This window comes from Carettochelys insculpta, chromosome 14 (assembly GCF_033958435.1).
Source record: "Carettochelys insculpta isolate YL-2023 chromosome 14, ASM3395843v1, whole genome shotgun sequence".
NCBI lineage: Eukaryota > Metazoa > Chordata > Testudines > Carettochelyidae > Carettochelys > Carettochelys insculpta.
Window position 1 is genome coordinate 32,125,089 of NC_134150.1, and position 14,226 is coordinate 32,139,314.

General features: G+C 44.1%; 1 protein-coding gene across 1 annotated transcript in view; it reads right to left on the reverse strand.

The window, feature by feature from the left end:
* ADAMTS18 (ADAM metallopeptidase with thrombospondin type 1 motif 18) overlaps positions 1–9,864 on the reverse strand; it is a 117,183-nt gene extending 107,319 nt beyond the window's left edge. The window contains exons 1-2 of the mRNA XM_075008734.1: positions 9,531–9,864; positions 6,863–7,179 (exon numbers count right to left, since the gene is read on the reverse strand). Coding sequence (XP_074864835.1) covers positions 6,863–7,179; positions 9,531–9,864 — 651 coding nt within the window. The remainder of the gene's footprint in view (positions 1–6,862; positions 7,180–9,530) is intronic.
* Between the last annotated feature and the right edge of the window lie 4,362 nt (positions 9,865–14,226).

Below are 14,226 nucleotides of genomic sequence, written 5' to 3' on the forward strand. Positions count from 1 at the left end.
GCCAATTACTGGTGTGAGTTGCAGAAATTATCACTTAAAAAAAAAAAAGGCAACAGCAGTTAATTTTCCTGAAAATCTAATCCAATGAGAGCAGAGAAAAATACCTACGAGATTTTGGAACCAATGGATAATAAACACTATAGTTCAAGTTCAAAAAAACCCAGCTTAAAATAAAATTCAAATTATTTACATCAGACATCCCTTCTCTAGAAGGTCAAGTCTCTGTCCAAACAGATCATCCTTTACTTATCTTAAGTACAGTAGTTGAATGCAATCTCCCTCAAAATTACCTAGGAAAATTGCATGGGAAGTCTTTTACACAGCTAACGAAACACTGCTGTTTTGTGACTACACAGAGAAACTGATCCATAGACCACCCCTTCTCATGTATTCTGCTGTAATGATAAGTCAAGACCAAGGACCAGCCTGTTGAAGGCAAAAATGTTGGGCAAAACCAGTGCTACTCCCTATGTTGGGCCTGGTTATAAGTACCTGGTGTAACTACAGCAGTCTAGGGGTTCCACTAAATAACTATGGTTACCCTGATTGGATCCACTGCCAGTAAGGGATTGCTGGAAGCTCAGTGCACTCTAGCTGTGGCCTCTCCCTGCTCCAGCACACACCCTACAGTTGGGGAGGTGAAGGGGAATTGGCACAGAAGTGAGCTATGCCAGCTCTACACCCGTGTAGCGAGAAGTTGCCGCTGATTTCCATTCTTGGGGCCATTCGTGCAGTGCACAAGTGCTGGAGAAAGAATGTGGCCCACAGGGCTAAATTGTTCCTACATGCACCAGTCCTCTGACTTGTGTCACATCCAAACAATAGTCCATCCCTGTCAATCACTGTGTAGAGTCTGCACCTACTCAATGGGAACTTCCTGGAGCATTATACCATAGTGATGTACAATGACACTAGGGCCATGTCTACACTAGCCAAAAACTTTGAAATGACCATGCAAATGGCCATTTCGAAGTTTACTAATGAAGCGCTGAAATACATATTCAGTGCCTCATTAGCATGCGGGCAGCCACAGCACTTCGAAATTTACGCAGCTCACTGCTGCGCGGCTCGTCCAGATGGGGCTCCTTTTCGAAAGAACCCCGGCTACTTCGAAGTCCCCTTATTCCCATCTGCTCATAGGAATAAGGGGACTTCGAAGTAGCCGGGGTCCTTTTGAAAAGGAGCCCTGTCTGGACGAGCCGCGTGATGGCAAGCCGCATCAATTTCGAAGTGCTGCGGCTGCCCGCATGCTAATGAGGTGCTGAATATGTATTTCAGCACTTCATTAGTAAACTTCAAAATGGCCATTTGCATGCCCATTTCGAAGTTTTTGGCCAGTGTAGACGTAACCTAGGAACCCAGCTGTTCTGCCCCAACCTTAAAGGCAGGGATGTAAAATCCTGTTTAATTAGTTAACCACTTAAACCTTAAGTTAACCCCCTCTTCCCTGCCACTGCCACTTCTCCAGCCCCCACTGGTTAACTGCTTAACCAGTTAAATGTTAACATCCCCACTTAAAGTCACAGTATGCACTTTTCCCTCCTGCCTACCCCAACCCTGAGTCTCAATTATGTCTGTTATAAGCACCATGAAAGCAGAAGCACAATCAGTCTATTGAAATCAAAGGGCACAGAATTGACTACGCAGAGATACAGAATGCCAGTTACTGGCCCAGACATCCAACTCAGCTTGCCCGACCCTGCAGTGCATGGTCTAGTGACTTGTCCGATGCAATTTCATAGGACTCCAAAGATGCAGCTTCTATTCAATGTCAGGAAGTTTTCCGTGAAAAATGAGAATTGCTTTCCTCCTCTTTCATGCTTTTGTAGCCTGGGGTGAATTCAGGGGGTTGGTGTACATTTCAGGCACAGCCCAAATAGTTCAAGCTGCTCTGCTATAACAGAGCAATTATAGTATCTGCTACTGACTCATGGACAGACTAATAATGTTAATACTATTGGGAATGAGTCAAATCCTCAGTTCCCTGCTCAGTTTCTAACCATCCATAACTCCTGCTGGATCACATTTTGTCCTTTCGCACCTGTATAAGGCTAAAGCAACTTCACATGATCAATAGTTACTTTCAGTGTTCACCAACGTAAGAGAGAGCAGAATTTGGCCATCAGTTTTACTACCAGTGTGTCTGAGCAAGTACCATGGGATTTGTCTCAGTACATTTAATGGGATGTAAAACACAAGCTTTACTAGTATCAGGTGTTGTTAGGCACTTCAGTAATGTTAATATGAGGTGCAGCTGAATGAGTGCACGGCTCTCCCTCCCTGCCTCTTTGGTGGTCAGACTGCACCAAGAAACTTTAATTTTGTGACTACTTTGATACTGTGAACTTAGCCCTGCCCTCAGACATGCACACACAACTCCTCCTGAATTAATACATCTCCTGTTTATCTCGCAGTGCTACAAACAAACCTTTTATCCACAGGCTCCTCTGACAGCTCAGCGTTTGTAACATAATTCATCCTTTCCTCCTCATTCTCTTCCCTTGACTAGACACCAGCAAACACAACCGAACATGAGACAAGGAAAGGAGGCCCCTCAGAATGAAAGATTCAATCACATCTTACCAGAAACAAAGGAGGACACTGGCTAATGCATAACGCTGGCTCTTTGTTGCCCTAATTGAGGTATGTAAATAAAAGGGAGAGAAAGGCATACAGTCAACTCTGGCATAAGCTGGTGCTACTGCTCTGGCCTCAGTGATGTCCTACCAGTTTAGGGCTGAATTTGGCCCAAGAATAGGTTCCTGATCCAAAGGTCACTGAAGTCAAAGTCAGTCTTTTTACTGACTTAAACTGGCTTTGGATAGCGTCCAAATGACCAATGGTGGAAGAAGTATTAGTCAGACACCAATATAAACCCATTTCTCTCCAAGTGTCTTTTCTATTTAAACTCCATTTGTTACATAGTGTCTCCCAACGTAGAAAGTAACAGCCACACAAATGACAAGTGATTGCAAATGAGTAATAGATTCACACTCTTCCCCACATTATATGCCTCGCGTGTTGGACAACAGCAGAAAACATCCACGGTAGTTTCACTTATAGGGAAAAAGGGGTCTTGTGCAGCTAGAGAATGTATTCCACTCTATAAATTAACAGGTGACAACTAAGAATGACACTAGACCATGTGACTGGAAGTTACAACACTTGGATTCTCTTCTAGTCTGCGCTCACTGACAGCATGACCTTAGACGAATCCCACAAATCCCAGTGCCAGACAGGTCACAAACAAATGCATACAATCTGTATACACATAGTAGGGAACGTGGGGGGGTGGATTAAAGACTGGGTGATGTCATTGGACAGAGTGCTGGGCAAAACTGAAGAGAAAGAGATTGTATGTATGTGTGAATGGGTGGGTGAGTATGTATCAGGCAGGTCAAAGAGGAAGAAGCAGGAATTTCCATGTATTTAAATGAAGGTCATGCGCCAAATTCTGCCCTCTGCTCCAGCCATATACCTGCACTGACTTTAAACTGCACGCAAAATTTTCTCACAGTCTGCAAACAACATGAAAAAGTATATCTGGGAAGAGTATTTTATTACTTGCATCTTGCTCAGCTATATGGCAAGGACTCACTCACTCAAGTATATACAGTTCATTGTAAACTTCTCTTAGCAGGTCTACAGCAAAGCAAAAGATCCTTGCTCCTTTTTTACGGTCAGACTAGGGTCACTCAACCTAACAGTCCATTGCCACTCTGCAGGCAATGGCAGAGACCAGACAACTGAATGACTGAATACTGTAGGTCATCCAAAAAATTAGATCAAAGAGTCCCTGTAGTCTATTGAAATGCAGTTGCTTCCAAATCACATTGTGGTGTTCCAGGCTTGAAAGAATGGGTCACCGCAGTTTTATTGTAGGGAAGCTACTGCTAATGAAAGGAACAATGGGAAGATTAGTGCTACCAACCATATAGAAGAAACACCACTTTCGGTTTAATTGCAGTGAACAAAGCAAATAGGAAAGAAGGGCAGCCAAGTGACAAAAGTAGTTGGTGTAAAGAGGATATAGAGGCTATTCATGAGATACCCTGGATCACAGCACAGCATCCAGACATAATGTATGATTACTAAATTTGGATCACAATCAAGGATGTTGGTGTTTTCATTACTACAGATAGATGATGACATATTTCACACTAAAGCAGCCTTGTAAACTCAGAAATTTGTTGATGATTCGTCCCATCCTTCTGTTGTGCGGAAGTCATTAAATGGTTGAAAAAAGGAGTATGGCTGCAATTTCTATACCATGTTAGGGGTAAAGATGAATTACAATTGTCTCTTTAAAATATCTATTTGTTATTAGGGGAAAATCCAGTGAACATTAATTCACAAAAGTAATGGGTAGTACTAGAAAGCACACCATGCACCAAGCACACCAAAATAAATCAATTCAACTGCAATACCGACTCCTTTCTGTGTCTCCCCTAAGCATGGGCTGCCAGGCATGACACTTCGTACAGCAAGACAAAGGTCTATTTCAGGCTAAGTTAAGATTGAGAAACTCATTTTCCCCGTGACCTAAGGCAGACTCAAACACTGGTTCTCTGGAAAAGAATCAACACATTGAAACACTATAGTTCTATTAAGATGTTTGTTAAATATAACAGATGTCAAAACAAACAACCATGACCATCCAAAATGGTCTGTCTCAGAAGAACCACAAACATGATGGGAAGTAAAAATGGTTTACAAATACGAAGGAAGTTAGCAATCACAGACATGAAGCCACTCCAACAGAGTACAACCAACATCCTAGACTGCTCCTACACTCGCCTCCTCCTGTCAGAGGTGGCTTGATAATGAGGCAATTCGAAGCAGGCTGATGAGGCACTAATGGGCATATTCAGTGCCTAAATAGCATAATGGCAGCTGTGTGAATTTCAAAGTGCAGACTTTGAATTGCAGATCGACAGTGAAGATGGGGGCAGCTTCGAAATAAGCACCCCACTTTGAAATTCCCTTACCTCCGATCTAGTTCTGTGAGAGTAAGGGAATGTTGAAGTGGTGTGCTTATTTCGAAGCTGCCCTCATCTACACTGTCAATCTGCAGTTTGAAATTAGTGTGGCTGCCATTATGCTATTGAGGTGCTGAATATTCATGTTAGCGCTTCATTAGCCTGCTTTGAATTGCTTCATTACCATGCCACCTCCAAAAGGAGGAGGCAAGTGTAGAAGCAGCCTTAGTCATTGTTGATATCATCAATGCTACAAACAAAAAAGCCAAGAAAACTTAACTCCAACTCTCAGCGTCTGCTGCAAAAGCTTCTGTCCCAATTATGCAAATGACACATATGGTGCTAACTCCTCCTAGCAGCCCTTATTAACAAAGAAAAAGCAACGCACCAATCAAAGTATAATCTAGTGCCTTTCAAACAGCACTCAACGACATCCTATTACTCTTCCTTTGTGGGCCATCCAATTTCCAGGGAGGAGAATACGATCCAATGCCAAAAGTATTTATTTCAAATGAAACTGTATTTACTTTCAAAGTAAATTATTTTTTTCAATGCATCTTTCTTCTGTCTTGTGACATTAGACTGGTGGTCATATATTCAAGTGTCCTTGCAATGAAAGAATTGGAGATTCACTCAACGCCTCTTCTGGACCTCAGATCTTAACTGATCTTTTAAGCCTTGTGTGCCCTCCTATGTCCTAATGCCATGAATATCATTGCTTCAAACCAAATATTTACCGCAGTGCACACCAACCATATTTTCTAGGAAGAGTACACAGAAACCCAGACTTTTATCCTAGGATGTAACAAGAGAAATTTAACTCTGTGGATGGTCTTTAGAATTGTACTCATGAATCAACAAAGACTTCCTTAGTGATAAAATACTGTAGAATGTAATCTAAGAAAAGTTTCTGTCTGTCAGATTTTTTTCATGATTTTGGAAAACACAGTGTCTACTTCTACATGGTGTGCTGCTGCCAGCAGGGTCATGCAAATGAGGACACTCAACAATGCAAATGAGGCACTCATTTACAAATTGCATGCCTCATTTGCACACTTGTGTCACTGCTGTCCCAGCAGAAGCTGCTGTTGCCACAAAACAAGCCATGTAAACAGGGTTCTGTAGGTGCCCTTCATCAGCACACCTTTATCTACATGGCTTGTTTTGTGATGAAACCAGCCTCATTTGCATGACCTGGATGGCAGCAGCACGCCATGTAGACATACCCATTGGGAAATAGCAAATAGTGCCAGCAAAGTACTTATACTCCAAACAGTGTTCCCCAATGAAGGCTGGAATTTTCAATAGTAGTACAAAGGAGCTAAACACCTAACTCCTACTGGATTGCAGTAAGACCTGGGCATCAGATGCCTCCCTTGGGCACCTGATAATCCAAAACATGTTTATTTTTTCTCATAATTGTATAGCATGATCTTGCAAATTTTACTGCATAAGCAGTCTGAACACAGAAGTAAGAATAAGAGCTACTCACAAATGAAAGAAAGGCATTTATCTTTTCAGAGCAATTAGATACTGTATACAGTTATCATGAATAATCTGAGAATGAATGAAAACTCTCAGGGATTTGTTGTACACATCTGCCATCAAACTTTTTCTTTAAATTTGTAATGTTACCCCTCCACAAAAAAAACAAACAAAACAAACAAACAGACAAATAAAGTGACAGTTTATAATGCATAATTAAAATTCTCTTGTTAAACATGATGATGCTAGTTCATCTTATGATGTTAGGAAAATATGCAAAATAGCCCACAGCATGAAATATATCCTATATGTTTCAGGAATCTGACAACTTAATCAAAATAGGTATTCTTTAACTATATGAAAATCTAATGCTAAATTTGCTTTAAAGAAAAACTTACCAAGCCTACACATGTAGATATTGCTACTGAAGAGGTGCTATCATTCCTTATAAATCCCTGATAGAAACATTGTTCAACTTCATGTTCCTGAGAAGCTGTGACTCCATCTTTCCCAAGTACCTGGACAATAAAGTTGTTGCTAAATATGGAAGTAGGCGTAAGTTCTAAATGCAGTTCCTGTCCAAATGCTGAAAATTTGTAGTGCAAAGAACTCTTTGAACTTTGAGCTGATCTCTTTCTCCTAATATTGTGCAAAACATCATGTGTGATGTATGATCCACTGGAATCCACTTCAACGGGTGTTACAAATACGTAATCTGTAATGGCAAAATGTTGACCATCAGCCTCTGAACTCGATGTTTATGTAAATTTTAACATAGTGCTCATTTAGACAGCAGACTTTCATCTTACCAAGAATCCCAGGGCTACATATAGCTAATACATGCATAAATTTATCTACAGCAACTTCAGGCTGTTCTATGTAAGTTACTCAGAGTCTAATACACTGTTTATTTCTCTTCTGGCCCACTGAGAGGAACAGACTGTCATAGCTGTTTACCTTCCCACAGTCACTCTTTCGACAACATGTGTGATCACCAGCAAGTAAAGATTTTTCCCTCACCCTGTATTAACTGTTGTCACACACAAGGTGTGGATGTTTCGTCTATAGTTATTATGTATTATTTTTTTCCCTAGAGTAGCAAATACTGTAACCTTGGTATTGGTTTAACGAAGAATTGTTCCATTTGTTCAACTGGATTAAGGGATGAATTATTAATGCCTTAACAGATTCAGACCTCTTCTTTATGTTGTGGCTTGATGAGGCTAGCTTTCAAATCCCACCTCTTAACCTCTGTTCAGCTATTGCTTGCCGAATGTCACAGTGGTTTGCTGTTTTGGCTAAATTACATGAAAGAAATCCTGTGCATATCTGGGAGAAAAGAAATATGATCAACTCAAAATATCTGAAGAAGGGATGACTACAAGGTCTGATTCAGGTGTTTAAAACATGTACCTAACGTTAAACATGAGTATTCCCACTGATCTACTCAATGGATAACGCCTACAGGTTGAACCTCTCTAACCCGGAACTCTCATCTGGCAAACTCCGTAATCTGGTACGATTTTAATTAGCCAGATGACCACTTGTCATGGGTGTGGCCCAGTTTCCTGTTGTCCCATAAAGTTTATTTACAGCCACCAGTCCTGGCTCTCAGTGTTCTGTGTTGTTATTTAGCTATAATTTATCCCAAATGTCTTCTAAGAGCCCAGTAGGCAGTGGAAGTGTTGGTAATGCTGCTAGACAATATTGACCTCCCATCATCCAGCAAATTCTCTTGTCTGGCACCAGTCAGATCCTGAGGGTGCTGGACGAGAGAGGTTCAACCTGTACTTACATTTTTTAAGTTAGGTACAGGTTGAACCTCTCTAGTTTGGCACCCTCAGGACCTAACTGGTGCTGAATGAGAGTTTGCCAGAACACAGGAGGTCAATAGTGTATTACAGCATTACCAACACTTCCACTGCTTAGTGGGCTCTTAAAAGACATTTAGGGGTAAATTACAGGTACATAACAGCACAAAACACTGACAGCCAGGACCAGCAGCTGGAAACAAACTTTATGGGACCATGGGAAACGGCCACATCCATGAGAAGTGGTTGTCCAGCTAACTAAAATAATACCGGATTACGGATGTTGCCAGATAAAAGAGTGCTGGACTAGAGATGTTCAACCTGCACATACTTGAGTTCTGTGCTGAATCAATCACGTATTTACCCCACCAATGGCAGCAGGGTTTAACGTAAAATCTACACGTTAAGTAGCCTATTTCCTCACACTGCTTAACTTCTCAGGTTACTGTGGTCAGAAGTCCTAAAGATATAAATATCTTTGATAATAAAACAATTTTCCTGTCTTAAAATACTTCTTTATACAGACAAAATACATTCTTCTGTAATAGCAGATGTTGCATTCTATTAATTTCCTTTCCTTGAGCAGATTTTATTGGAGGCATATTGCACTGAAAATGTAGCCAGCAATAAGTTTCTTTTTGCCGTAGAGAGCGGAAAACAATGGCTTTCCCTTTCCTTAAGTGGTGTTAATCAGCGGCAGCAGCTCAGGACACTAAGCAGGCTGGTGGCCAAAAATGCAAGCAGCTGCTAGAAGGGAATCCCCTCGCAGACAGACACGGGTTGCAGCACTTCCCTTCCTGAAACCTGTATTATCACTCTCAGCAAGTGCAACTAGAGAGAGAGATTGCAAGTTTCCAAAAGGCATCAACGGCCAAACCCGATTCTTTGCAACCTCTGAACAACAAAAACCTGTTTATACAACTGTTCCCCCCTTCCGCAGGATTGTTACAGTGCCTTAAACTGGGTTGCAATGGCTTATTCTCCCCTAGTTCCCTATTGCTTTCCCAGAACATAAGGAAAATGTTGCATTACATTTTTTTTCAATTTTTTTTTTTTTTTTTGCATTTGAAAAGAGTCTCTTGTCCTTGTTCATTTGGCAGCGCGTGCTCGAGAGATTCAGTCTCCATGGAAGCCCACAGCAGCCTGCCCGGGTTCCGTGCATTGCCCTTGCAAAGAAGCTCCAACATGTGGACTATTCCACGCCCCAAAAAGCAAACCCTTGCATGCACTTTTTAAAAAATAATCATTTACGCACCCTGGTTCAAGCCGTGCAGGCTGCTGCTGCTGTCACTGGTTAAAGCTGCTGCAAGGGAGACGCAACAGAGGCAGCACAACCGCAGGGTCTGCAAGAGAGAGAAAAGAGACGGGGGATTGGGCGAGAGGCTCTCGCCAAGGGCGGGCCGGGGAAGAAGGCAGCAGACAGGGCTCGGGGACCCGGCAGGCCAGCACGCCCGGGACTGCAAGAGAACGTGCTCTCGACCTGCCTTTGCAACGCCGCCGAGCCACAGGAGGCGTCGGAGTTGCATGGAGCTGCCGCCGCTGAGAACCGCCACCGGGAAAGTCCACGCGAGCAGCAGGAGCCCGTCCATGATGCGGCGGCCACCTAGCCTGTTACCTGCTCCCGCCAGGGGCCAGCAGGAGAGGCCGCGTCCCCCCGCATGGTCCCATGGGCTCCAGCCCCGCCTGGGTCAGTGGGCGGCCCCGCCGTGCCCCGGGCCGCAGGCGCCCATGGAGAGGCTCGCAGGTAGCCGCGGCGGCCGGCGCGCAGGGTTTAAATTGCAGCAGACAAATGACAGCCCCGGGCTGCAGCTCCCCGGCTCCCCTCTCTGCTCCGCCGCGGGGGAGGGGAGCGCGGGCGCGGACCAATCCGGAAACAGCAGCCGCGGCGCAGCGGAGGGGAGCGACCTTCCCTCCTCACTCCCGTCCCCCCACCCCGGCTGCGGGAGCCGTGTGTGCGGGGCTGGGGTGGAGGGGCCCCGCCGGACACCTGGCTTCCGCGGGCGCTGACCTGCGGGGGACCAGTTTGGCCAATCACTGAGGGCGCCGGACAATTCTGATCCCCCAGCCCCCCCGCAGGGGCTTTCAGTGGGGGGGGGCGCTAGCCACGCTCCTCAGGACCCCCACCAGGCCAGCTTACCCCACTGTGGCCATCGCGGCTGCACTTCCCAGGCAGAGGCTGAGCATCCTGATAGTGCCAGTGCCAGGCTGTCTTCTTGTGCTGTGTTTGTACAGCGCCTGGCGCACCGCTGCTCCATAGCTCTGACTTTCAGGGACTCTGGTCAAACAAATCATAACTAACCACTAGGCATGTTACAATGGTTAACTGGTTACACAGGAGCACATAGCTAGTTAACGGCTTTGACTCTGATCCTGCCACCCACAGCAGCCACAATCATGGGGTCCCGCCCCATCCATGAGGGCCCACTGCCTGGCCTGTCTGTCCCTCCATGGCCAGAACTGCTCTGGCCCAGCCTGGCTGGCCACCACCAGAGTTTGCTGCCAATGGTTGGTGAGCAAGTAAACATACCAGTGAGCTTCATGCATACTGGTGTGATTACCGGTTAATGGTTTAGCATCTTGGCTAACAGAACAAAAGGGTTGCAACTTGGCTATTCATTGCCAGCTTTAGCACAAAGTTTTGTAATTATGTCCAAACTTACAAAGGGGCCAGGGAATCCTTGAGCAGGCATTGTGCAGAAGCACATCCTAAGTGGGTTCGGAGACACAGTGCAGCTTCTGCAAAGTCCAGTCTTTGCTATAAATCACATTTGCGAGGAGGGATGGAGCTCAGTAATAACAATCCATCTGAGTTTCATTCACCTGCAGCACAAATATCCTTTTTTCTCTTTTAGTTGTAAGGCAGTATAAAAATATTAATTGATTACAAGGGGGTACGATAGCTGTGATAGCCAAAACAGTAATATGGAGAGGACGATAATGCAGACTGCTGATTTCCATAAAGAAACTGATTTTCATAGTTGATTCAAAATTTGATTATGATGCGCTAGGCTGCACTGCGAGAAGCATGTCTCCTTTCATGATCTTCCTTTTGTGTCGGATGGCTTTCTGATGTGTGTCTCAGTGGAACATCCCAAATCTCACTCAAACCTTGTTCAGAAATCTCATTGCAAGAACAAATAGATGGTAGCTTGTGTCAATCCTAGAGGAAGAGCTGCTCAGGTTGGTATAAAAGCTCAGAAACACCATGGAGGTTGCAATGAGTGTTGACAGTACCACCCATACAGAGAAAGGAGAAAACTCACATCTGAGAAAACATACCTTTTATCTACCTCTTCACCAGAGCTCTCTTTATAACTTAGTTGGGAGCAACTAATATTTCCCAATAGTTTGCATTATCTTTTTGCTAAATATATTAGGACACAATCTTTTCTTCTGTCTGAAGCTTCAAGATTTTTCTATGACTCCTTCTGGGAACATTCAAAATAAATCATTGGGTGCAAGATTTCTATAGCTACGGTTCAGAAAATAACTTAAAAATATGTATTTGACCAGCTATGTATAGCTGTCCCTTTGCTTACTGTGTCTTCCGGCTGTACAGGTGCATCTGGTTGTTTTCAGTAGGTTGTGTTGCTGGGTATTTTATTGAAAGAGTTGAAAAACTACAGTTTTTTCAGCAATCAAGGGAATTAATACAAACCTATAATGGCTTGGTGTCAGATCTTTGCCACTGTTATGTTTTGCCACTTATTTAAATGGGGACAGGATTACACCTTGGGGCTTTAGCACATTCTGTTTGTGGTAGTGGGTAAAGGAGAGAACTGATTCAATCCTCGCATGACTGTGTGTAAAATTTTCCCAAACAGTAGTAGGGATTAGGGCAGAGTTACCATATAATAAGGTAGAGAAGAAAAACTTCATAGTGTGATTTAAGGTACCAAAATTATGTACCTTGCTAACCTACATCTTGCTGGGATAATAAAATTCAGGACACATGCCAGTTTCATGAATCATACAGTGCTGCAGGTTGGGAAGATGCTGCTTTACTGAACTATAAACTTTCACTAACTAAACAGGAAGTTCAAATAAAGAAAGAGTGGAACATGTCTCTGACAAGTAATAGACTTAGTAACTCAGTTAACAGGAGAAGCCAAGCCCGGCATGTGCCAGAGCCCCACGCAGCACTGGCCTGGGGAGGCTGCTCTGCTCTTCAGCTAAGCTCTGGAATGGTCTGGAGGAAGCTGTTTCCAGCCTGTTTGTGCCCTGGCCCAGTAGGTCCCCAGGCAGGGTGCTTAGCATCTTCTTCAAATGCTACTTAGCCAATACCTAGCTCCTGCCCCTATGGAGTGTGAGGCTGTTCTGTCCCTGAGGCACCCTCCCCTACTGAGCCACCTCTCTGGTGTTCACTGGGCCCTAGTGCTCAATGCATTTTTTGAGGTTGTCCCTTTCCTGCCTGCGCTGTACGGGGGGGACAGGTGGTGGCTGAGTTAGGCTGTCCAGCAGCATTTGGAGGGGTAAGCTGCTTTTCTATACTGTGCAGGTAGGAAGGGGCAAGCTGCTGCTAGCCCTAGAAGAGCTGGGTGAGGTGGTGGGGGAGAAGGAAGATATGACCTCTGGAAAAACATAGGCCAAGTCACTCTTTATCCTCCCAACCCCCTTCTTCAGCACCCATCCCTTCCCTCATGCTATGTGCCAAATGGCTTCTGCTTGCCACATTCTGGCTTGAGCCCCAAAAGAAATCTGAGGTGGGGGGGCCTGTGACCTTGTGTGCCTCCCATATTGCCTTGAGAAGATATGACACCAGGTACCAGGAGAGACAGATCCACCTCTGGGGCCCACACAGGCCTGGGTGGTGGAGAGCACTGGGCAGGGTGAGTTGGGCAGCCAAGGCAGAGAAATAAGGGGATTCTTACTCCTAAATATTTATTGAGTATATAAAGTCAGTCCAAGTCACAGTCTAGCCCATTGGAATGGTTGATTGGTTTTAAACAATTGGTTCTTTTTCCTCATTTTTGAATATTACTTTGTCTTAACTCTTTGCTTATTTAACACTTCACCTATGAACCCAGGAGTGCTAGCTGTCAGGTCATGATAACGGGCTGTAAGCCCACTCAGAACTCACGTGAACAGCAACAGGACTGACAAGCATGCAGAACAAATATGTCCTGACTTTAAATGCTATTGTGTTCATTTCAGCTTCATTTTTAGAGCAAAGTTGTTATCATACAACACATTTGTAGCTACTGAGTGGAGCTGAGTGACAATTCAGAGCATTCTGTTATTTGACAGTTGTTGCCTCTTTCAGAAGTTTATCTAGGAGTTTGATTTTCTTTTACTAATTTAGCATTTGTCTTCTGCAAATTTTACTTAAATCAGCTGTTTCCAAGATAATTTCCTGCTCGGACATACATTGGCTGGAATACTCCTGGCAGTCAAGTACAGGTTGCACCTCTGCAATCTCTTACCCTCAGGACCTGACCAGTGCCAAACTAGAGAATTTGCTGAACCATGGGAAGGCAATATTGTCTAGCAGCATTACCAACACTTCTACTGCTTCCTGGGCTCTTAGAAGATATTTGGGAATAAATTACAGCTAAATAACAGCGTAGAACCCTGAGAGCCAGGACTGGTAGCTTTAAACAAAATTTACGGGACCACGGGAAACCTGGCCACACCCATAAGTGGACATGCAGCTAACTAAAATCATTCTGGACCACAGGTGTTGCTTGACGAGAGAGAGCTGGACTAGAGAGGTTCAACCAGTACAAACAGGGCAGAAGCAATCCTAAGGCAAGTAGGCTTTGTATTCAAGAGGGCAATATGGCAGAGAACCTTTTCTTAGGTATTCTCCCAGCTCTTTTGCTAAGAACTATGTGAGCTTGATTCTTCAGGGAACAGGGCACTTTCATGAAATGGTAAACATTCTTTGTCTTCAGCCACTTGCAGAATCAAACCCTTTGCACAAAGCAGCATGTTAGTTAAGACCTTCTTCA